Source organism: Macaca nemestrina, chromosome 1, assembly GCF_043159975.1.
Source record: "Macaca nemestrina isolate mMacNem1 chromosome 1, mMacNem.hap1, whole genome shotgun sequence".
Taxonomy (NCBI): Eukaryota; Metazoa; Chordata; class Mammalia; order Primates; family Cercopithecidae; genus Macaca; species Macaca nemestrina.
In genome coordinates, this window is record NC_092125.1 from 207,487,756 (window position 1) to 207,511,574 (window position 23,819).

The 23,819-nt window shown below is 48.9% G+C and overlaps 1 protein-coding gene across 4 annotated transcripts in view; it reads right to left on the reverse strand.

Annotated features, from left to right (window-relative positions):
• Window positions 1-15,167: 15,167 nt before the first annotated feature.
• The window catches only part of LOC105494511 (ribosomal protein S6 kinase A1), a 46,649-nt gene continuing 37,997 nt past the window's right edge, over window positions 15,168-23,819 (reverse strand). For all 4 annotated transcript variants that reach the window (XM_011762997.3, XM_011762998.3, XM_071097963.1 and 1 more), the window contains 5 exons: window positions 18,988-19,149; window positions 18,674-18,750; window positions 18,317-18,434; window positions 17,264-17,401; window positions 15,168-16,115 (listed from right to left, as the gene is read on the reverse strand). In XM_011762997.3, the coding sequence (XP_011761299.1) occupies window positions 15,993-16,115; window positions 17,264-17,401; window positions 18,317-18,434; window positions 18,674-18,750; window positions 18,988-19,149 (618 nt within the window). In that variant the 3' untranslated portion in view covers window positions 15,168-15,992. The remainder of the gene's footprint in view (window positions 16,116-17,263; window positions 17,402-18,316; window positions 18,435-18,673; window positions 18,751-18,987; window positions 19,150-23,819) is intronic.

Below are 23,819 nucleotides of genomic sequence, written 5' to 3' on the forward strand. Positions count from 1 at the left end.
CTCCAGGAGATTGAGGCAGAGGTAAACCATTATTGTGCCACTGCACTCCAACCTTGGTGACAGAGTGAGACCCTGTTTCAAAAAAATAATAATAATAAAAATTTTTAAAAAAGAAGAAAAGAAGAAATAACCTGAGTAGCTATCTATCTCAGGAATGAAATGATGGTTTAACATTTTAAATCTATGTAATTCACCTCATTAACCAACTAAAAAACAAAGCAAAACTTACGGTCACCTCAATACGTAAAGAAAAAAGCATTTGAGAAAATTCATGTAAAAATTCTCAGCAAAGTAGGAAGAGAAGGAAACTTCTTTAGCCTGATAAAGAGTATTTAGAATAATACAGATAACATCATATTTAATGATGAAAGATTGAATGCGTTCCTCCTAATATCAAGAAGGTAAGGATGTTTTGTTTACTATTGTACTAACAATTCTAGCCAGTGCAATAAGGCAAGAAAAAAGAAATAAAAGGCATATAGATTTGAAAGGAGCCAGGCATGGTGGCTCACACCTGTAATCCCAGCACTTTGGGAGGCCGAGGCGGGCGGATCACGAGGTCAGGAGATCGAGACCATCCTGGCTAACACAGTGAAACCCCGTCTCTACTAAAAAATACAAAAAACTAGCCAGGCAAGGTGGTGAGTGCCTGTAGTCCCAGCTACTTGGGAGGCTGAGGCAGGAGAATGGCATGAACCTGGGAGGCGGAGCTTGCAGTGAGCTGAGATCCGGCCACTGCACTCCAGCCTGGGCGACAGAGCGAGACTCCATCTCAAAAAATAAATAAATAAAATAAAATAAAATAAATAAATAAGTAATGAATTTTTAAAAATGCAATTAAAAAAAAAAGATGTGAAAGAAATGGGTAAAACTATATTTATTTGCAAAGAACAAGATTATCTTGGCCGGGCACAGTGGCTCATGCCTGTAATCCCAGCACTTTGGGAGGCTGAGGCGGGTGGATCATCTGAGGTCAGGAGTTCAAGACCAGCCCAACCAATATAGTGAAACCCCATCTGTACTAAAATTACAAAATTAGTGGGCATGGTGGCATGTGCCTGTAGTCCCAGCTACTCTGGAAGCTGAGGCAGGAGAATCACTTGAACCCAGGAGGCAGTGGTTGCAGTGAGCTGAGATTGCGCCACTGCACTCCAGCCTGGGCGACAGTGAGACCCCATCTCAAAAAAGAAAAAAAAAAAAGATTATCTCTGTAGAAAATGCTAAGGAACCTAAAAATAGCTATTAAAACTAAGTAAGCTGGGTGCAGTGGCTCACACCTGTAATCCCAGCACTTTGGGAGGCCGAGGGGGGCAGATCATGAGGTCAGGAGTTCGAGATCAGCCTGGCCAACATGGTGAAACCCCGTCTCTACTAAAAATACAAAAATTAGCCAGGTGTGGTGGTGCATGCCTGTAATCTCAGCTACTCAGGAGGCTGAGACAGGAGAATCGCTTGAACCTGGGAGGCAGAGGTTGCAGTGAGCCGAGATTCTCAAGCACTGCACTCCAGACTGGTGACAGAGCAAGACTCTGTCTCAAAAAAAAAAAAAAAAAAAAAACGAAGTTGGCCAGACATGGTGGCTCATGCCTGTAATCCCAGCACTTTGGGAGGCCAAGGCAGGTGGATCACTGGAGGTCAGGAGTTCAAGACCAGCCTGGCCAACATGGTGAAAATCCTGTCTCTACTGAAAATTTAAAAAATTAGCCAGGTGTGGTGGCACACGCCTGTAATCCCAGCTACTCAGGGGGCTGAGGCAGGAGAATCACTTGAACCCAGGAGGCAGAGGTTGCGGTGAGCTTAGATGGTGCCACTGCACTCCAACCTGGGAGACTCCATCTCAAAAAAAAAAAAAAAATCAATTATAATACTATACACTAGCAACACAAAATTGGAAACTAAAATTTAAAAAAAAATGCCATTGACAATATTATATTTAAAATATCAAATACTTCAGGACAAATTTAATAAAAGATATATAAATCCTGTACACTAAAGTCTATAAAACATTGCTGAGAAAAATTAAATCTAAATAGATATTTCATGAATTGGAAGAGTCAGTATTTTGTTAAGATGTAGATTCTCCTCAAGTTAAGCAATAGATCTCATGCAATCCTATTAGAAAACTTTGCAGATCTTTAAAATTTTCAGGCTAGGCCGGGCGTGGTGGCTCACACCTGTAATCACAGCACTTTGGGAGGCCGAGGTGGGCAGATCACAAGGTCAGGAGATCGAGACTATCCTGGCTAACATGGTGAAACCCCATCTCTACTAAAAATACAAAAACTTAGCTGGGCATGGTGGTGGGCGCCTGTAGTCCCAGCTACTCCGGAGACTGAGGCAGGAGAATGGTATAAATGAATCCGGGAGGTGGAGCTTGCAGTGAGCCTAGATCACACCACTGCACTCCAGCCTGGGCGACAGAGTGAGACTCCATCTCAAAAAAATTAAAAAAAAAAAAAAAATTCCAGGCTAACCATCACCTGGGTCTTAAATTACAGAGACAGTAAAGTAGTAAGAATTAGGAGCAGGAAGTTCCAGGTGAGGCTGACCTAGATTTAATCCCATCTCTGTCTCTTACTACCTGTGTCCTTGAGTAAGTTATTTAACCTCTCCTCTTGTAGGTTTCTAACCTTTTTTTTTTTTTTTTCGAGACTCAGTCGTCTAGGCTGGAGTGCAGTGGCATGATCTCAGTTCACTGCAGCTTCGAACTCCCAGGCCTAAGCAGTCCTCTCGGCTCAGCTTCCCAAGTAACTAGGACCACAGGCATGTGATACTATGCCCAGCTAAGTAAAACAAATTTTTTTGTAGTGACAAAGTCTCACTATGTTGCCCAGGCTGTTCTCAAACTACTGGGCTCAAGTGATCCTCCTGCCTTGGCCTCCCAAATTGCTGGGATTACAGGCATGAGCCACCATGTGTGGCCAACAACACAACTTTTTATTTTTATTTATTTATTGTATTATTATTATTATTATTTGAGACGGAGTCTTGCTCTGTCACCCAGGCTGGAGTGCAGTGGTGTGATCTAGGCTCACTGCAACCTTCACCTCCCAGGTTCAAGCGATTCTTCTGCCTCAGCCTTTCAAGTAGCTGGGATTGCAGGCAACTGCCACTGCGCCTGGCTAATTTTTGTATTTTCAGTAGAGATGGGATTTCACCATGTTGGCCAGGCTGGTCTCAAACTCCTGACCTCAGGTAGTCCACCCACCTCGGCCTCCCAAAGTGCTGGGATTACAGGCATGAGCCACCACCATGCACAGCCAACACAATTTTTTTGTTTTGTTTTGTTTTTTGAGATGGAATTTTGCTCTTTTTGCCCTGGCTGGAATGCAATGGTGCGAGCTTGACTCACTACAACTGCCACCTCCCAGGTTCAAGTGATTCTCCTGCCTCAGCCTCTCAAGTAGCTGGGATTACAGGTGTGTAACACCACACCCAGCTAATTTTGTTTTTTTTTTTTTTTTTAATAGAGACTGGGTTTCACCATGTTGGCCAGGCTGGTCTCGAACTCCTGACTGCAGGTGATCTGCCCGCCTTGGCCTCCCAAAGTGCTGGGATTACAGGCATGAGCCACTGGGCCTGGCCCCAGCACAATTTTTTAAATGGCTCAAAAATTTTGAATAGATGAAGAAGTATACAGGAATATTCAATAAGCACACCAAAAGATGCTTAATGTCATTAGTCATTAGAGATATGCAAATTAAATCCTCAAAGATAAATCACTTCATACCCACTTGAATGACTAAAGTTAAAAAAATTAATAATATCACAGGGTGTGGCCGGGCGGGCGGATCACGAGGTCAGGAGTTTGAGACCAGCCTGGCTAATATGGTGAAACCCCGTCTCTACTCAAAACACAAAAATTAGCTGGGCATGGTGGTGCATGCCTGTAATCCCAGCTATCTGGGAGACTGAGGCAGAAGAATCGCTTGAACCTGGGAGGTGGCGGTTGCAGTGAGCCAAGATTGTGCCACTGCACTCCAGCCTGGGTGACAGAGCAAGACTCTGTCTCAAAAAAAAAAACACAAAAAAAAACTCACCAGCATGTTGGCTCACACTTGTAATCCCAGCACTCTGGGAGGCTGAGGCAGGTGGATCACCTGAGGTCAGCAGTTCAAGACCAGCCTGGCCAACATGGTGAAACCCCATCTTTACTGAAAATACAAAACAATTAGCAGGGTGTGGTGGTGCACACCTGTAATCCCAGCTACTCAGGAGGCTGGGGCAGGATAATTGCTTGACCCTGAGAGGCGGAGGTTGCAGTGAGCCAAGATCGCGCCAGTGCACTCCAGCCTGAGCAACAAGATCAAAAGCTCTGTCTCAAAAAAAAAAAAAAGATTAATAATACCAAAGGCTGGCAAGGGGTTTGAAGCAACAGGAACTGTCATACATTCCTGGTGGGAGTGTAAAATGGCACAACTGCTTTGGAAAACAATTTAGTAATTTTTTTTTTTTCTTTTCGAGACAGGGTCTCACTCTGTCAGCCAGGCTGGAGTGCAGTGGCGTGATCATGGCTCACTGCAGTCTCCACCTCCTGGGGTCAAGCAATCCTCCCACCTCAGCCCCCTGAGTAGTAGGGACTACAGGTTCGTCACCATGCCCAGCTAATTTTTTTTTTTTTTTTTTTTTTTTTTGGTAGAGATGAGGTTTTACCATGTTGCCAAGGCTGGTCTCAACTCCTGAACTCAAGCAATCCGTCCACCTTGGCCTCCCAAAGTGCTGGGATTATAGGCGTGAGCCACCATACCCAGCCTAGTAACTTTTTATATAATTAAACATTCACCTATCCTGTGACACGGCAATACTGCTTCTATTTACCCGAGAGAAATATAAACATGTGTCCACACAAAGACTCGTACATAAATGTTTATATTAGCCCAAAACTGGGGGATAAAAAGAATGTCCATCAACAGGGCCGGGCGCGGTGGCTCAAGCCTGTAATCCCAGCACTTTGGGAGGCCGAGACGGGCGGATCATGAGGTCAGGAGATCGAGACCATCCTGGCTAATATGGTGAAACCCCGTCTCTACTAAAAATACAAAAAACTAGCCGGGCGAAGTGGCGGGTGCCTGTAGTCCCAGCTACTCGGGAGGCTGAGGCAGGAGAATGGCGTAAACCCGAGAGGAGGAGCTTGCAGTGAGCTGAGATCCGGCCACTGCACTCCAGCCTGGGTGACAGAGCAAGACTCCATCTCAAAAAAAAAAAAAAAAAAAAAGAATGTCCATCAACAGATGAATGAATTAAACTGTGGCATTTTCATTCAATAGAATACCATTTCAGCAACAACAGAGAATGAGCTATTGACATACAACAAGATTGATGAATCTTCACAGATGTTATGTTGAATGGAAAAAGTCAGACACAAAAAGTATACACTGGGCGATTCAATTTTTATTGAGTTCTAGAACAGGCAAAACTAACTTATGATGACAAAAATCAGAACAGTGATTGCCTCTGGCACCGAAGGAATTGAGAGGGGACACAAGGAATTCTCTGCATAATGAAAACTTTCTATACCTTGAGAGTGGTGTGGGTTTCATACGTGTATGAGTTTGTCCAAACTCATTCAATTGTACTTTTAAAATCTATGCATTTTATTATTTTTATTATTTTTTATTTTTAAATTTACTTATTTATTATTATTATTTTTTGAGACAGAGTTTTGCTCTTGTTGCCCAGGCTGGAGTGCAATGGCACAATCTTGGCTCACCACAACCTCCACCTCCGGGTTCAAGCGATTCTCCTGCCTCAGCCTCCTAAGTAACTGGGATTACAGGCATGCACCACCACGCCCGGTTAATTTTGTATTTTCAGTAGAGACGGGGTTTCTCCATGTTGGTCAGGCTGACCCTCAGGTGATCTGCCCACCTCGGCCTCCCAAAGTGCTGGGATTACAGGCGTGAGCCACCGCGCCCAGCCAATCTATGCATTTTATTGTATATAAATTAAACCTCAGTGTTGTTGCTATAAATACACATGTGGAGTTCCCTCATGGTCTGTCAGTCTGCAGTTAGCAAGATAACCCCTTCTCCCTGAATCATGGGTGATTAACAACCCCAGTTAATCTACAGGCAGCTCATCAGTACCCCCAGGAGGTGAGCTAGTAGTTCAGACTCATCTCCCTGGCAGAGGCCCTCATTGTGACCCCAACCAGTGACCATTCCCAGGCCTTATAGAATGCTGATCTTGTTGGTCTCAGCCAACCAGAAGGATCTTGACCCCTGGGAAGGCCCCTCTATCAAGACACAAAGTGGCCAACTTTGCAGTCAGAGACTTGGGGGTCCAATTCCAGCATCAGGCTTCCTTTAGCACTGTGTGACCTTGGCTAAATCATTTAACCTCTCTGAAGTTCAATGCTCCAGAAAGTCAAGAAGCCAATTGCTCTCATTTTAGTATCTTCTATGTCTGGAACATAAGTTTTTAATTTTTGTGTTTTTTAAATTTTTTATATATATATATATATGTGTGTGTGTGTGTGTGTGTATGCCTAGTTTCTCTCTATCACCCAGGCTGGAATGCAGTGATGCAATCATGGCTCACTGCAGCCTCAACTTCCCTGGCTCCAGGGATCCTCCCACCTCAGCTTTTCTCAGCTTTCCAAATAGCTGGGACCACAGTCACACCCCACCATGCCTGACTAATTTTTTTGTATTTTTGGTATAAAGGGGGTTTCACCATGTTGCCGAGGCTGGTCTCAAACTCCTGGGCTCAAGCCATACACCTGCCTCGGCCTCCCAAAGTGTTGGGGTTATAGGTCTGAGCTACTGCCCAGCCTGGAATGTTAAGCCTACTGAAAGAACTATTGCACAGTGCTGCGGCAGGACTGCTGTTCTACATGCTTGAAAAGTAAAAGTGTTAGTTATCTGCTCCCCTGGGTAAAATGTTTCTTAACATTTAGGAGATCTTGAATTCCTTTGAGAATCTGATGACAAACCCTGTACCCTCTCCTCCCAGGAAGATATACAGGTCGTTTTACATATATCCCCATGCCTGGGATGCCATGGACCCTGAATTAAGATCCCTTGGTTCTGGAGCATCTCATTAGGCCTGAAGGTTCTATCAAGCATTCTGGCAACTCAGCCATCATTTTTTCTGGATCTGATCCCTGCCAGAGCCTTTATTCTCATTATTTCTTTGTATCTCCTCCATAACTCTCTGATGATGGTCTGCAGATGAGGGAAATAAGACTTAGGCCAAGTGACTTGCCCAAGATCACATAGTTAGTGATGTCTGCTGTTGAGATTTGACCTCATTTGTGTCTTCTGATCCCAACCCCCACTCACAGAAGTCTACAAAGGACCCAGTAGCTGAAATGCTTCCTAATGACTACAGGAATGACTTTGCCCAAGTCCAGGTCTGGTAAGAAGATTCTGCAACAGATGGGTGACCCCAGGCCCATCCTAAGTGTAGGCCTCATGCCCAGCTCTGACATGTGTCATCACCCCTCGGTTTCTCAACTCAGCCCACAGTGGGCGGGGGTGGTGGGGAGCAGACGAAGGGAAGAGAAACAGAGGAAATTATAAAAAGAAGTCTCAGACTGAGTCATAAACATGAGTTATAACTCAGAGAGAGATTCTGGAAAGAGAGAAAAGGTCATCATGAAAGGGCTCCCTCTTTTCATGGGGCAAGGATGCTTAAATGAGCTGACCTGTCCGGGTTCTGGATATGATTTCTTCTACTTAAAACGGTGGGAAGGCAGGGCGCATTGGCTCAGACCTGTAATCGCAGCACTTTGGGAGGCCGAGGCAGGAGGATTACTTGAGCCCAGGAGTTCAAGACCAGTCCAGGCAACATGGCGAGAACCCATCTCTACAAAAAAATAAAATAAAAAAATAAAACAAAAATTAGCCAGTCATGTTGGTCCATGCCTGTGGTCTAAGCTACTGAGGAGGCTGAAGTGGGAGGATTGCTTGAACCTGGGAGGTTGAGGTTACAGTGAGCCATGATCATACCACTGCACTCCAGCCTGGGTGACAAGGCAGAATAAGACTCTGCCTCTAAAAAATAAATAAAGGAATAATATGAGTAAATCAAGGTAGAGAGATTAAATGGCTTGCCCAAGGTCCACAAGCAAGTGGTCAAAGTTGAATTGTAAGCCAGGACTGTTTGTCCCTCAAGAAAAGTTAAATAACAAAACCAGGACAGTCTAACCCCAGGTCTGTACTTAACCACACTACTCTAGCCTGCTTCCCACGTCCTCGTGTTGTTTGCTTATAACTGAGCAGCTCTGTACACACTTCACACGCTCTCCCCTTTATTTTATTATTTTATTTTTAAATTTTGAGACTTCAGAGTCTCACTCTGTCACCCAGGCTGGAGTGCAGTGGCGCGATCTTGGCTGACTGCTGTCTCCGCCTCTCAGGTTCAAGCGATTCTTGTCTCAGCCTCACGAATAGCTCGGATTACAGGCACTTGCCACCTCGCCTGGCTAATTTGTCTGTGTGTGTGTGTTTAGTATAGATGGGGTTTCACCATGTTAGCCAGGCTGGTCTCGAACTCCTGGCCTCCAATGATCCGCCGGCTTCAGCCTCCCAAAGTGCTGGGATTACAGGCATGAGGCACCATGCCCAGCCAACACCCCCTTCTTTAATGCTCACTATCGCCCTGTTGGACAATTGAAAAGTAAGAATAGTGAAGCAACTTGCCCAAGGTCACAGAGCAGGTCAGCATTAGGGCTGGGGTATGACCTCAGGTCTGTCTAGCTCTGCCTGTTCCCATTACCCACTGCTGCCTTCACAGGTGAGTGGGGCAGGAGCTGAGGTGGGAGGGAAAAGGTGGGGGCCACTGCAAAGGCCCTGGAGGATGATGGCCCATGAGGGCCTCCTGCTCACTTCTCTGGGTCTTTCCCTCTCCTTGGCTTAGCCTTAGTACCACTCCTTTGCCTGACACCTGTAGCTACCTCCACTGGGGGTGGGGTGCTCATGTAGATCTCTCTCCTGCTTCTGTTGAATCATTTCTCCCTTGGGTCCCCAGGAGTTAGTGGGAACCCCCCACAAGAAGTGGAAGCTACTCAGAAGTCGTCAGTTCAAAGTGGAGGAACTTTCCAACTGTGTGGGGGACTGCCTTGTGATGTGGTGGATTCTCCATCGCTGGTGGTATTCGAACAGAAAGTGGAAACCCTCTGTGGGAGATTCCTATAGTGGGTGGGGGTTGAGTCTAGGCCTTTAGAGCCCTTCTGACTGTGAGATTTTATGAGTCACTGTGGGAAGAGATTTAGCCTGTGCACCAGGGTTGAATAGTAGGACACATATGAGCTTGGAGCCAGATACGCCTCAGTTCAAAACCTGGCTGAGCCACTTCCTTGCTTGGGGATTGTGGGCAAGTGTCCTCCCTTAGCCTCAGTTTCCTTGTCATAAAATGGAAATTGTAGGCTGGGTGCAGTGGCTCACGCCTGTAATCCCAGCACTTTGGGAGGCCGAGGCAGGTGGATCACGAGATCAGGAGTCCAAGACCAGCCTGGCCAACATAGTGAAACCCCGTCTCTACTAAAAATACAAAAATTAGCTGGGTATGGTGGTACGCACCTATAGTCCCAGCTACTTGGGAGACTGAGGCAGGAGAATCATTTGAACCTGGGAGGCAGAGGTTGCAGTGACTCGAGACTGTCCCATTGTACTCCAGCCTGAGTGACCAAGTGAGACTCCATCTCAAAAAATAAATAACTAAATAAATAAATAATGGAAATTGTAATGCCTCCCTCATTAGATTGCTTTGCGTATTAGGGATGATGTGTATACTCTGCCTGGTTAAAGAAGGAACTCAAGACCTTGTGCCTACCATGGCCAATGAACAAATGACTAATCACTGATGGGTGTGTTCTTTGTGGCCTTTCATTACAGGGTGAGTGAGTGAATTAAATCCATGTGTTAACCAAGGTGCTAACTGGTTTAATTATTTAACATATGTAGGAAACCAGCCTTTTCTTTATGGGGGCCTGAAGTAATCATGGAAAACATGATACATAAGTGGGTAAAATGCAAAAAATGCTCAGGGATTTTGATGTCTGCACCAACAACTGAGAATCTGAGTCCCCTACCCAAAGGGGACATGTGAGATCATCTAAACAGTCCCCTAAGGGAAGAGGAATCTCCTGTAAGACCTCAACACGTCATTAGTGCTCTGCGTGTGCAGCACAGGTGGTGGGAACTCTCTACCTTCTGAGAATGTCTGTAGGAAACTCCCCAAATTCCCCATCTTGTTTTCTACACCTTGCCAGCTGGGAAATAGAACTTTCCAACTGTGTCCTCTAATTGACACCAGAACCCAATGTTATGGGAACTTTATGATCACCTGGCTGGCTGAGGGGAAGGGTCATCACCAGACAGATCTGTGGAATGTGGAACTAGGTCTTGGGCATTTTCAGAAGCAGAGAGGCTGGACAGCACACCAGTGAAGTGTGAGTTTCAGAAACACAGATTTCTATTTGAGTCCTGCTCTGCCTCTTAGCTGGGTACTCGAGCAAGTCATTTAATTTCCGATCCTCAGTTTTCTTGTGTGTGAAATTATCACATCTCCCTCATAATGAGGATCAAATGAAATAAAGCAAGGAAAGCACTTGGTGCCCAGCACTCCATCATGAGCATTTGATTGATAGATGGGAGCCACTATTTTATGGGAGGGGACATTCTGAAGGGTGAGTGCTCAGGGGTTGTTATCTGGGCATTAAAGGGAAGGGTGGCCAGCCTGGGCAACATAGCGAGACCCTGTTTCTAAAAAAGAAAATAAATTAGCTGGCTATGGTGGCACACACCTGTAGTCCCAGCTTGTTAGGCTGAGGTGGGAGGATCACTGGAACCCGTGAAGCAGAGGTTGCAGCAAGCTTGGGTGACAGAACAAGACTCTCAAAAAAAAGGAAGAGTGACTGTGGAACTTGGGGACATGAGGATTGATCATTTGTTTTCCCAAGCTGGGTTATTGCTATTAGTGTTTTTTTTTTTTTTTTTTTCTTATTTAAAATATTTATTCCTAGGGAGCATAGATTCAAGTTGCCCTGAATATACACTCCCATTAGTTGGTTTAAAAACATTTTTACTTTTTTTTTCTTTAAATAGAAACAGGGTCTTGGGTCTCACTACATTGCCCAGAATGGTCACGAACTCCTGGCCTCAAATGATACTCCTGCTTTGGCCTCCCAAAGTGCTGCAACTATAAGCGTGATCCACCATGCCCAGCCTATTAGTGGGTTTTGTCCAGGCAGTCAGCACTCAGAGAGGAAAGTTCCTACTGGAGGTGCTGGTGGCTGGGAACTGCGTTTCTGGAGTCCAGTGAGTTCTTGGGGGACTGTCCCGACCTGTGAAAACTATCATAAGCCTAATTGCAAAGCTTTTTACCTTCCTAAACACATTGATACTCACACACTCATTTGATCTTCGGGTAAGGCTGTGAGGTGGGCAGGAATTATCCCCATTTAGCAAGTGCAGAAACTGAAGCCCACAGAGGTGAAGTATTAGGGTTTTGGGGTTTGGCTGCTGAGAAACCTAGGGACTCCCACGCCACCCACCCATCCACCACCATTTCCTGGTTCTTGAATCTTCCCTCAGGTGCCGGGGGCAAGACACTAACTGCTCAATGCCTCAGAGCACCAGCTTCCCTTCCACCCCAGATGCCTTTCCAGGTTCCAGCTCTGTGCTTCCCCCAGCACCATCAAGTCCACTCTCGTTCACTCACTCATTCAACAAACACTAGCTGAGGACCAAAAAACTGTGCGCCAGGTGCACAGGATATGGAATGAACAAAGCACAGCCCACACCCTCAGGTTCACAGACTAGTGGGGAGAAAACACATCATCAGCTGTTTCCAAAAGTGTAGTATACACAGAAATGGGGCACGGAGTGGGGTCTGGGGACCCCAAAGGAAGGTCACCACAGTTTGGGGTGTCCTAGTTGGCTCCCTGGAGGTGTCATTTGAATTTTCCTAAAGGATGAGAAATTAGTGGGGCACATGTGGCAGCAGAATCCAGCGGAGGCAGAAGCATGGCAGGTTTGGGTCTTGTGAGCAGTTTGGGGACAAGTTACAGAGCTGACACTGGGGTCTTGGTGGGGCCAGATCACACAGGACACTGAATTCAAGCAAGGATGCCTCAGCTTTATCTTGTAAACAGTGAGGAGTCACTTCAGGGCAGATGCTGGGTCAGATTTGTGATTGTAAATGGAGGATGTTGGGGACACAAAAGTCTGGATTTAGTAGGCTACTGAAAGAACAAAAATATGAGAAGGGCAGGGAGGATGGAGAGGAGGGGATGGATCCTCCAAATATTTAGGAAACAGAATTGATGGTGCAAGGATGCAGAAGTTGGGGGGAAGGAGGCAGGGTGATGCTCAGGATTCCAGCTGGGTGATGGGGTCCAGGGGAGACAACCCTGGGTGATGGGTGGGACAGGAAATGTTGGTTCCAAGATAAGGAAACCAAGTCTCCAATAAGTGAAACACACAGGACGTGGGTTGGGGCTAAGTACCACGTAAGTGTCACTGGTTGCACAGGAGGACTTCTGAGCCCATAGGGCCCCAACAGCACCCTCTTTGCTCCTGTGGGGAGGCTGCCAGGCTTCGAATCTGTACACTTAAGCCAGCTCCAAAACTTAGCTGCTGTTATCAGAATCTCCTTCCATCATAACAGGACTTATTCACCTCTAAGGCCCTGGCTTTCTAAAATCTGTAAAGTGGGGAGGCTAGAAGTAATGGAAACCAAGGCCTGGTTCATAAGGCTTGGAATCTTGCCAGTCTGGGGGTGGGGGGGTCCTCTGGTTGTCATCCCTGAGTCTCCCTTGCTGGTGCTCCAGGGCTCAGCACAGGCATCCCCTGACCCCCTCGTCTTTGCTCAGTCCCTAGAACAGCACTTCTCAAGCTTTAATATGCATAGAAATCACATGTAGACTTTGTTATAACATAGATTTCTATTAACCAGGTCTGGGGACGGGCCTGAGATTCAGAGCTTCTACTCAGCTCCCAGATGATGCTGATGCTGCTGGTCCATGGACCACACTCTGAGAAGCCCCGTCTCTTGGCTTTGCAAACTTTCTCCAAGCTAATGACTCCCAAATTTATCTTTCCAGTCCAGATCTCTCCCTAGAACTTCAACTTCTAATTTTCCATTTGAATTTTTTTTTTTTTTTTTTTGAGACAGAGTTTTACTCTTGTTGCCCAGGCTGGAGTGCAATGGTGCAATCTCAGCTCACCGCAACCTCGGCCTCCTGGGTTCAAGTGATTCTCCTGCCTCAGCCTCCCAAGTAGGCATGCGCCACCACGCTTGGCTAATTTTGTATTTTTTTTTATTTAGTAGAGACGGGGTTTCTCCACGTTGGTCAGGCTGGTCTCGAACTCTCGACCTCAGGTTATCCACCTGCCTCAGCCTCCCAAAGTGCTGGGATTACAGGCATGAGCCACCATGCCCTGCCATTTGGATATTTAAAAGTTACTTTCCACAGAGCTCTAAAAATTTTCCTCAAATCTACTCCTCTCCAATGCTTCCCCCAAAACTCTCCCCTAAAATCTAGAAAATATCCTTGAATCTCCTGTTTCTCTTATCCTCTGCATGCAAACTGCCAGCAAGTGCTATCTACTTTACCTCCAGAGCATATCTTGACCCCATCCACTCCATCCCCATCTCCACTCCACCACCCTAGTCCAAGCCACCTCATCTCTTGCCTGGGCTACTGCAGTAGCCACCAACCTGGTCACCCTGCTTCCCTCCTGCCTCCCCACCTCACTGCAAATTATCTACAGAGCAGCTGGAATGATCTTTTATTTTTTTGAGACAGTCTCGCTCTGTTGCCTGTGGTGTGATGGCGGTTCACTGCAACCTCTGCCTCCCAGGTTCAAGCAATTCTCATGCCACAGCCTTGTGAGTTGCTGGGACTACAGGCGTGCACCACCACCCCCAGCTAATTTTTGTATTTTTAGTAGGGAGAGTTTCGCCATGCTAGCCAGGCTGGTCTTGAGCTCCTGACCTCAAGTGATCTGCCTGCCTCGGCCTCCCAAAGTGGTGGGATAACAGGTGTGAACCACCGCATCTGGCCCAGAGGGATCTTTTAAAAATGTGAATCAAATCATGATCAAATCATGTCACTTTCCTGCCTAAATTATTTTAGGAGCTTGCACCTCACTCAGAATTAAACACACACTTAATCCTGGCCTACAATGCCTAGCACAACTAGTTTCTGCCTCCTCTCCCGCCTCGTCTTGGGCGAACGCCTGGCTCTGGGGGTCACAGCTACATCAGCCTCCTCTCATCCCTGAGCACACCAAGCCTGTTTCCCCCTCATGGACTTTGTCCTGCCTGCCCTCTGCCTCCCAGTCTTGGCTGACCCCTTCTCACCATTCAGATCTCAGCTCCTGGGTTACCTCCCCAGAATGGCCTTCCCTGACCACCCAATTTCTCACCCAAGTTTAATTCCGCACATGTCTTCTCAGTAGCTGACCTTGGCTTGTTAAGTGTCCATCTCCCCTACTGGGAGGTAAGACCCCTGGACACAATGGCCTTGTTCTATACCTGGTTCATCAGCATCCAGTACAGGGCCAGAACGGGTGCTCAGAAAATACTGCATGAGAAAATGTCATTCCCCAACTTGAGCCTGTTTCCCCATCTATAAAACAGGGATACACTTTGGGAGGCTGAGATGGGCGGATCACGAGGTCAGGAGATCGAGACCATCCTGGCTAACATGGTGAAACCCCGTCTCTACTAAAAGAAACAAAAAACTAGCCGGGCGAGGTGGCGGGCGCCTGTAGTCCCAGCTACTCGGGAGGCTGAGGCAGGAGAATGGCGTAAACTCAGGAGGCGGAGCTTGCAGTGAGCTGAGATCCGGCCACTGCACTCCAGCCTGGGCGATAGCGAGACTCCGTCTCAAAAAAAAAAAAAAAAAAACCGGGATAATACAGAGCATCTACCTCACAGGGTCAAGATTAAATGAGATATTCATGTGAGGCCCAGGCACAGTGCCTGGCACTTGGTCACCAGTGGCTAGTAATACTGTTATCAATACCATAATGGAATCCCCTGGCAGGGACGCGTGGGCCAGACCAGCAGGATTCCCACACACTCCCCAGATGACCTGGTTCCAAGCAGCTGGGCTAATTGGCCCTGGCCCATTTTCTGTCACTGCCAATGTCTTCAACATCCAATAGCAGAGAGAGGGTAAATTCAGGGATGAACAGTGGAGGAGAGCATGCTTCAACTCAACAGTTTATTAGAAAGGCCATGGACAGATGAACCCTGAGTAACCAGCAGAGGAAGAAGTGAAAAAAGCCCCCGTCCCTCATGGCCCACCCACTGGCCTCCCGTGAACTCTGTCCTGTTGCCAACCCCAAAAGAAGTCAGCCAAAAAGTGCTTTCCACATCCTCTCTCTGGGGCTGCCCAGCCTGACCACAGGGGATCCACTGGTGGGGCTGAGGTGGATGCTGGTGCCTGAAGCTGGAAGCCAGCAGGGCATGAGTCCACTCCTGTAGCAGGAAGTGGTTCTAGAACTCCCAGCAGAACAGAACGGAAAAGGAGCTGACTGGGGATAGAATGAATTCTAATAACCAGCCAGAGGCTCTGAGAGAGGTGACACTGGACTGTCTCCGAGGTGTGTGCAGATGGCTACAGATGGCCAATCATGGGGGTCCCCAGGGTGGGATCCCAAAGCTGCTCTAAAGAGTCTCAGAGAGCCTCAGTGTGACTCAGTTCCCCTCCTTGGGCCGCAATGGCTGTTTCTGCTCCCAGAAAGACAAATGGATCTTGTAAAAATCCATGGTGGTTGATGCCATTTTTTCCATAAAAAAAGAGTTTGTACAGTGAATCGCTTTCCACCAGCAGAGCCTGAGCCGAGAAGAGTCCATCCTGGGGAAGGAGAAGGCACTTCTCACACCCTCACTAGGGGTGTTCTGGGCTGGCGGCTTCCCCGGCCCCTCGGGTTCCAGCTCCCTCTGGCCCTGTGGCTCCGGCCTGCTCCCTCTGGGAAGCATGCTGCCTCCGTCAAGCTAGCACTGCCCTGCGGCCTGAATGCCCTGGTGCCTCACAGGGTGGTGGATGGCAACTTCCTCACTCGCCGCTGGGCCAGGATGGATGACTCGATGGGCTTCAGCTGGGGGGTGGGCTTGGAGCTGTTGAGTGCCGAGTATGTGGCAGCCATGGCTCCCTGAAAGAGAAGCGGGGAGGTCAGTTCATAATGGTGGGAGATGTAGTGGGGAGGGGATGCATGCCCCAAGGGTAGGCCAGCCCCGCTCAGTGTTCCACAGCCCACTGTGTTTTGTTTTGTTTTATTTTTGTTTTTAGACAGGCAAGGTTGGAGTGCAGTGGCACGATCTTGGCTCATCGCAACTTCCGCCTCCTGGGTTCAAGCGATTCTCCTGCCTCAGCCTCCCAAGTAGCTGGGATTACAGGTACCCGCTACCACGCCCAGCTAATTTTTGTATTTTTAGTAGAGACAGCGTTTCACCATGTTGGCCAGGCTGGTCTTGAACTCCTGACTTCAGGTGATCCACCTGCCTCAGCCTCCCAAAGTGCTGGGATGTTACAGGCACCTGCCACTGCACCAGGCTAATTTTTGTATTTTTAGTAGAGATGGGGTTTCACCATCTTGGCCAGGCTGGTCTTCAACTCCTGACTTCAAGTGATCCACCCTCCTTGGCCTCCCAAAATGCTGGGATTATAGGCGTGAGCCACCGCACCCAGCCCCATAGCCCACTGTTTTGTTTTTTGTTTGTTTGTTTTTTGAGATGGAGTCACTTTGTCACCCAGACTGGAGCACAGTGGCACAATCTTGGCTCACTACAACCTCCGCCCCCTGGGTTCAAGTGATTCTCCTGCCTCAGCCTCCTGAATGGCTGGGATTACAGGAGCCTGCCACCACGCCTGGCTAATTTTTGTATTTTTAGTAGAGATGGCATTTCACCATCTTGGTCAGGCTGGTCTTGAACTCCTGACCTCGTGATCCACCCTCCTCGGCCTCCCAAAGTGCTGGGATTACAGGCGTGAGCCACCGCGCCCAGCCTAGCCCACTGTTAATCCAGCCTCAGTGGTCCTTTATGGTCATGGGTCCAACCCCCTTAAGACTGGAGGGTTCAGAGGTCAGCAGCTGTGTCTTCCAGAGGACTGGGGGCCGTGAATGCACCGTGACACTGTAGTGTGTTAAGCTCCCTGACAGCAGGGCTGTGTCTTCTTCTCCTATGTTCCACCTCATGGTGCTCCGTACAGACATGGAATTGCCTGGCTCTGCCACAAGTCCCTGACCGTGCCACCTTGGGCTGACCCCCTAGATGCCCAGCAGCCCAAGGGTGGCCATACCTTCACAAGCTGTAGGTCCTGGTGGGACAGCTGGCTTTGGGGAAGCTTGTCTTTCTGGGTGACCCATGGATGCTGCAGAACCTGCTTAGCTGTGAGGCGCTGGTGGGGATCCACGTGTAGCATCTTGGACACCAGGTCCTGGGGACACAGTGGGCAAGGGGGTGGTGGGAGGGCTGCAGGGGAGCAGGCCCCTAATGGGACACAGGAGGGCAACCATCTTCTGCTAGCTCCCGCCTGAACCCTTGCAGCAGCCCCTGGGATCCATTCTCCGCTCTGCTCCAGGGCTCCCCGCACATAGCCAAGGTTCCTGTCTCCGGGCCTTCGCTGCTCTAGGCCCTTTGTCCTGGAACACCCTTCCATTTCTCCTTTGCCTTCAAAAAGCCATGTGGGAAGGTGGGAAAAGCCTCAGGTTTGGGCTCAGATAGATCAGGTTCAAAACCTGCCTTTTGCACTCATCAAGTGAGTGCCTTGGGCAAGTTTCTTAAACTCTCTGAGCCTCAGTTTCCCTGCTGAGAAATAGAAATAACCGCTCCCTGCCTCGCAGGTTGATGTGAGGTGGCCGTACAGAGAGGGTTCAACGCTGTCTGGCATACAGGTTCCCAATAACCAAACACTGTTGCTAATACTGAAAGCTCACACGCTACTTCCTCCAAGGAGGCTCTGTGTGGCATGGCCAATTGCTCTGCTCTGTGTCTCCACGGTCCACACCCTTGGCCAAGAGGGTCCGCCTATCTGTGCCTCCAGGCATCTCTGCTCCTTGTGTGCAAACTAGGTAGTATCCCTCACTACACTAGGCTTCCACAAGGCCCGGACCGATGATGCAGCCCTGGGCCCAGAATGAGAAGGGCCAATGAATGATCACCAAGTTACCCCAACAAGGTGCGGGGATGGTGGTGGTCTGCCTGGGAATCTTCCACTTGGAGAAATACAGCAACAGGGATTTGTGGAACATCCACTTGGAGAAATGAGGCTGTTCATGAACTGCTGAAAAGCCCTGGGATGGGACCCTGCCTCCCTCCTCCAGATAAGCCCACACACGTGGTACAGACTCACTTTGGCTGTTTCTGAAACTGTGTTCCAGTTTCCCCCACTGAGGGTAAACTTCCCACTGCCGATCCGGGTTAGGATTTCCTCTGGTGTGTCACTGGGACCGTTGGCAAATGGAGTGTACCTGCAGAAAAGCCCCCACGGACTGGGTACAGACTCTGGCCTCCATCCTGGAGCTGGGGGAGACTGTCTCCCCCTCAGATGGGGTACTCCCAAGGTAGAGCTCCCAGAGGCAGGAGCACGTCTCTATTTCCAGACCATCCTGAGTCAGAGCTGGCTGAGCCATTCCTATCAGACAAGCACCGCCCAGCCCAAACGCTAGGGCTACAGGAGTGGGGAAGGGTCCAGGCCAGGGGCACTCACCCCGCCAGCATGGTGTAGAGCAGAATGCCCAGGCTCCAGATGTCACAGCCTTCATCATAACCCTGGCGCTTCAGCACCTGGCAACAGGGCAGGGGAGGTGGTCAGTCTGGGGGGCAGTAGAAAGTCACCACAGATGTTTCCTGCTACTCCCCTCAAGGGCAGGACAAGGGTCCCAGGCACAGGCTAGATCTCCCCTTGCCAGCTGGGTCAAGGTCACAGAGACTCGAGTCCTGGCCAATGTGGGGCCTCTAGGAGGGGGCACAAGGCCTCCAGTTCCCCCTCACTCTTACAGCTGAGGAGGCCGCGCCACTCACCTCCGGCGCCACGAAGTTGGCTGTGTAGCAAGGTGTCATGAGGAGCCCATTCTCAGCCCGCAGCTGTTTGGCAAAACCAAAGTCACAGATGCGCAGGCACTCGGGATTCCCGGACTCGTCCACATACAGGATGTTGCTGGGCTTCAGGTCCCTGTGCACAACCTAGGGGCAGGGGCTGGGGTCAGTTCTCAGTGTGGGGAGGTGGCCAATGGCCCAGGTCAGCTGCCAGGGATGAGAAAGTTACCCAGACAGGACGAGTGCACAGACCTGGCATCCAAGAGAAGGGGAAGGGGCTGAAATGAGGGTCTTTTTTTTTTTTTTTTTTTTTTTTTTGAGACGGAGTCTCGCTATGTCGCCCAGGGTGGAGTGCAGTGGCCGGATCTCAGCTCACTGCAAGCTCCGCCTCCCGGGTTTTTACGCCATTCTCCTGCCTCAGCCTCCCAAGTAGCCGGGACTACAGGCGCCCACCACCTCACCCGGCTAGTTTTTTGTATTTTTTAGTAGAGACGGGGTTTCACCGTGTTAGCCAGGATGGTCTCGAACTCCTGACCTCGTGATCCGCCCGTCTCGGCCTCCCAAAGTGCTGGGATTACAGGCTTGAGCCACCGCGCCCGGCCTGAAATGAGGGTCTTATTGCTGCTGCTACTGACTCTGTGTAGGTGTCCACAGGTAGCTCTAAGTTAACCTGTCCAAAACTGAACTCCCAGTTCTCCCCTAAAACCTACTCATCACATTATCTTACCTTGTGGCAACTCCATCCTTCCTACTACTTAGGTCAAAATCTTAAAAGTCTTTTTTTTTTTTTTTTTTTTTTTTTTTGAGATAGTCTCCCTCTATCGCGCAGGCTGGAGTGCAGTGGCAAGATCCCAGCTCACCGCAGCCTCTGCCTCCCAAGCTCAAGCAATTCTCCTGCCTCAGCCTCTCAAGTAGCTGGGATTACAGGCACCCACTGCCATACCTGGCTGATTTTTGTATTTTTAGTAGAGATGGGGTTTCACCACGTTGGCCAGGCTGGTCTCAAACTACTGACCTCAAGTGATCTGCCCGCCTCAGCCTCCCAAAGTGCTAGGATTACAGGTGTGAGCCACCATGCCCGGCCCTAATTTCCTTATCTTTAGAATCTAAGAATACACTGCTTTACTTTTATCTGTAGCATTTCCCTACTTAACATAATATTTAATTTGCTTTCTGAGTCTGCCCACTGGAATGTAAGCTCCATGAGTGTTTTGCTCACTGCTGTATCCCAGCACTCAAACTAGCTCCTAGTACATGTTAAGTATTCAATAAATATCTGTTGAATGAATGGATGAATGACACTGCTGAGGCCATAAGCAAACAGCTATCTTCTGGGGCCATTTGCTCATCTGTAACTTGACGGGGCTAAACCACCCCACAGTTCATTCTTCTCCTCCTCCCACTCTGTAAGGCTTTGTTTTGTTTTGTTTTGTTATGTTTTGTTGTGAGACAGGGTCTGTGTTGCCCAGGCTGGAGTACAGCAGCATGATTCATGGCTCACTGCAGCCTCAACCTCTGAGCTCAAGTGATCCTCCCACCTCAACCTCCCGAGTAGCTGGGACTAGAGGCGTGTGCCACCACACTCAGCTAATTTTTTTTTTTTTTTTTTTTTTGAGACGGAGTCTGGCTCTGTCACCCAGGCTGGAGTGCAGTGGCGCGATCTCGGCTCACTGCAAGCTCCGCCTCCCGGGTTTACGCCATTCTCCTGTCTCAGCCTCCCGAGTAGCTGGGACTACAGGCGCCCGCCACCTCGCCCGGCTAGTTTTTTGTATTTTTTTAGTAGAGACGGGGTTTCACCGTGTTAGCCAAGATGGTCTCGATCTCCTGACCTCGTGATCCGCCCGTCTTGGCCTCCCAAAGTGCTGGGATTACAGGCTTGAGCCACCGCGCCCGGCCTAAGCTAATTTTTAAAACACTTTTTGCAGAGACAGGGTCTCGCTATGTTGCCCAGGCTGTTCTTGAACACCTGGGCTCAAGTGATCCTCCTGCCTGGGCCTCTCAAAGTGCTGGGATTACGGGTGTGAGTAACTGTGCCTGGCCTGTACAGTTCCATTCATAGTCAATCCTCTATCAATTACCAATACTTCTCAGATCTCTAACCCTAGTCCAGAACTTTCCTGAGTCTTGGCTCATAAATCCAGCTGCCTATCACATGGCAACCACTGGATGTTCCACAGAGCCTCAAACTCAAACACATCCCACACTAAACTCCTCATGTTCTCATCTTCCTGCTCCTCCTCCCCTAAGCTAATGCCCAGAAACCTCCCTGGGCATTGTCAAAAAACCGTTGAAGGCTCCCTACCTGCAACATAAAGTCCAAAGTCCCTACCCTAACATGGGAGGCACAGCCATCATCTGTACCAGCCTCACTGTCCACTGCATCCCTCAGGTCCCCTGAGTTCAGGCCACCAGGGGCTCCTTCGGTAACGATCATAACCCCTACGTCTGTGGAATGCCCGTTCACCTTCAGCACCCAGTGCACGGCCTAGCACAGAGCAAATGCTAAGTGAATTTTGTGCAATGAATGAACAAATCACACCTCTGAAACACAGAGACAGACACCTTGAAGGTTAGATTAGTAGAGTTTTGCAGGCTAGTTGGTTTTATTCAGATAGTCCTTTCATAGTCTCAGTTGATCCCCAAGCCCTCCAGCAGTGCCTGTGGAGCCCATGGAGAAGGTAGATATGGCCCAGTACAGTCCACCTCCATAGGGAGAAGAGTGCCAGGTAGATGAGGGGGAAAGGGCCACACTGATAGGGTGGCCCCAGCAACGCACTGTATCCAAGCCTCGGAGAAAGTCTTATGGGCTCTCTCCTTCAAACACGATCATATGGCCCACAGCACAAGGCCAGGCCCCCAGGAATGTGGACTCTTCCTAGAGGTCAGGGATGCTCAGCTTGGCTGAGGACACCAACTACGCAAGTAAACTCCCAGTTTACAAAGAACGTTACCAGTCATGATCTCACTGGAGCCACCCACTGCACCTCGGTGGGTGGACAGGAATTACTAGCTCCATTTTATAGAGGAGAAAACCAAGGCTCTGAGAGGACAATTTTCTTTTTCTTTTTGAGATGGAGTCTCGCCAGCGGCATAATCTTGACTCACTGCAACCTCCATCTCCTGGGTTCAAGCAATTCTCGTGTCTCAGCTTCCCAGGTAGCTGGAATTACAGGTGTGCACCACCATGCCTGGCTAATTTTTGTATTATAGAGACAGGGTTTCACCCCGTTGGTTAGGCTGGTTTTAAACTCTGGCCTCAAGTGATCTTCCCACCGTGGCCTCCTAAAGTGCTGGGATTACAGGTGTGAGCTACTACATCCGGCCTGAGAGGACAACTGACTTGCATGTAAGTTAGAGGCAGAGGCAAGACCAGAACCCAGTTCTGACCTTAATTCCATAGTCTTTCCAGTTTAGTGTGGCACACATGACACTACTGGGACACAGGGATATGGAAGTTGACCTTTCTTTTAATTTTTTTGAGATGGAGTTTAGCTTTTGTTGCCCAGGCTGGAGTGCAATGGCGTGATCTCAGCTCAGTGTAACCTCTGCCTCCCAGGCTCAAGCAATTCTCCTGCCTCAGCCTCCCGAGGAGCTGGGATTACAGGCATCTGCTACCATGCCCAGCTAATTCTTTGTATTTTTAGTAGAGACGGGGTTTCATCTTGTTGGCCAGGCTGGTCTCGAACTCCTGACCTCAGGCAATCCACCTACCTCAGCCTCCCAAAGTGCTGGGATTACAGGTTTGAGCCACCACGCCCGGCTCAAGTTGTTGATCTTTTTTCCTACCCTAATACAACATAGAGAAACTACAAATTCCTATAGGAAACTGTCTCACCACTGCCTGTGGTAGAATAGTAGGGATGGTGAGTAGGGGAGGGGAAGTACAGCTTAAAAAAGCCCCACAGGTGATTCTGATACCTGACCCTCGGGAGTGTATGTGGCAGGAGGAAAAGTATAGTCTCACATCTCACTGCACAGAAAATCAACGGGTTGGGCAAGTAATGAGTGAAGCCAGGCAGAGCGGGAACCTCCAAGCAGTTCGCAGAGGGCAGTGGCTACCTGGCTCCAGCTGACAGTCGCTACACAGCAACTCGGACCCAGTGTTTTTAGAAGCAGCCAAATTACCAAAGCCTTACTAAACCACACCTCAAATCAAAAAACACTCCTTATCTTGCAGGCCAAACAAAATATATGTGTAGGCTGAATGCAGGCACTGGAGCAATAGGCCATGACCTCCAGGAGAGTTGGTATTCCAGTCACAGGAAGGAGTCGGGCAGGCCAGGGTGTGAATCCTGGCTTTACCATCCACTCATGGCTGTGTGGTTTTGGGCACGACATTTAACATCTTTAGCCCTCAGTTTCCTCACTTGTAAAATGGGGCTGATAATAGTATTCAACCCCAGGCTTATAGGGAAAGACAGGAATATTTAGCAAGGGGCTTGGGAAATGACAGACATCACAGTAACTCCAGAACTGCCTTGGACTGAACCCCTCTACCATGCTGGATGTTAAGACAGAGTGACTGCTTGTGAAGAAGCACTAGAGACCGGGCCGGGTACCGTGGCTCACGCCTGTAATCCCAGCACTTTGGGAGGCCGAGGCAGCAGATCACGAGGTTGGGAGTTTAAGACCAGCCTGACAACATGGAGAAACCCCATCTCTACCAAAAAATACAAAAGCTAGCCGGGTGTGGTGGCACGCCCCCATAGTCCCCAGCTAGTCAGGAGGCCGAGGCAGGACAATCACCTGAACCTGGGAGGTGGAGGTTGCAGTGAGCCGAGACCGTGCCATTGCATTCCAACCTGGGCAACAGAGCG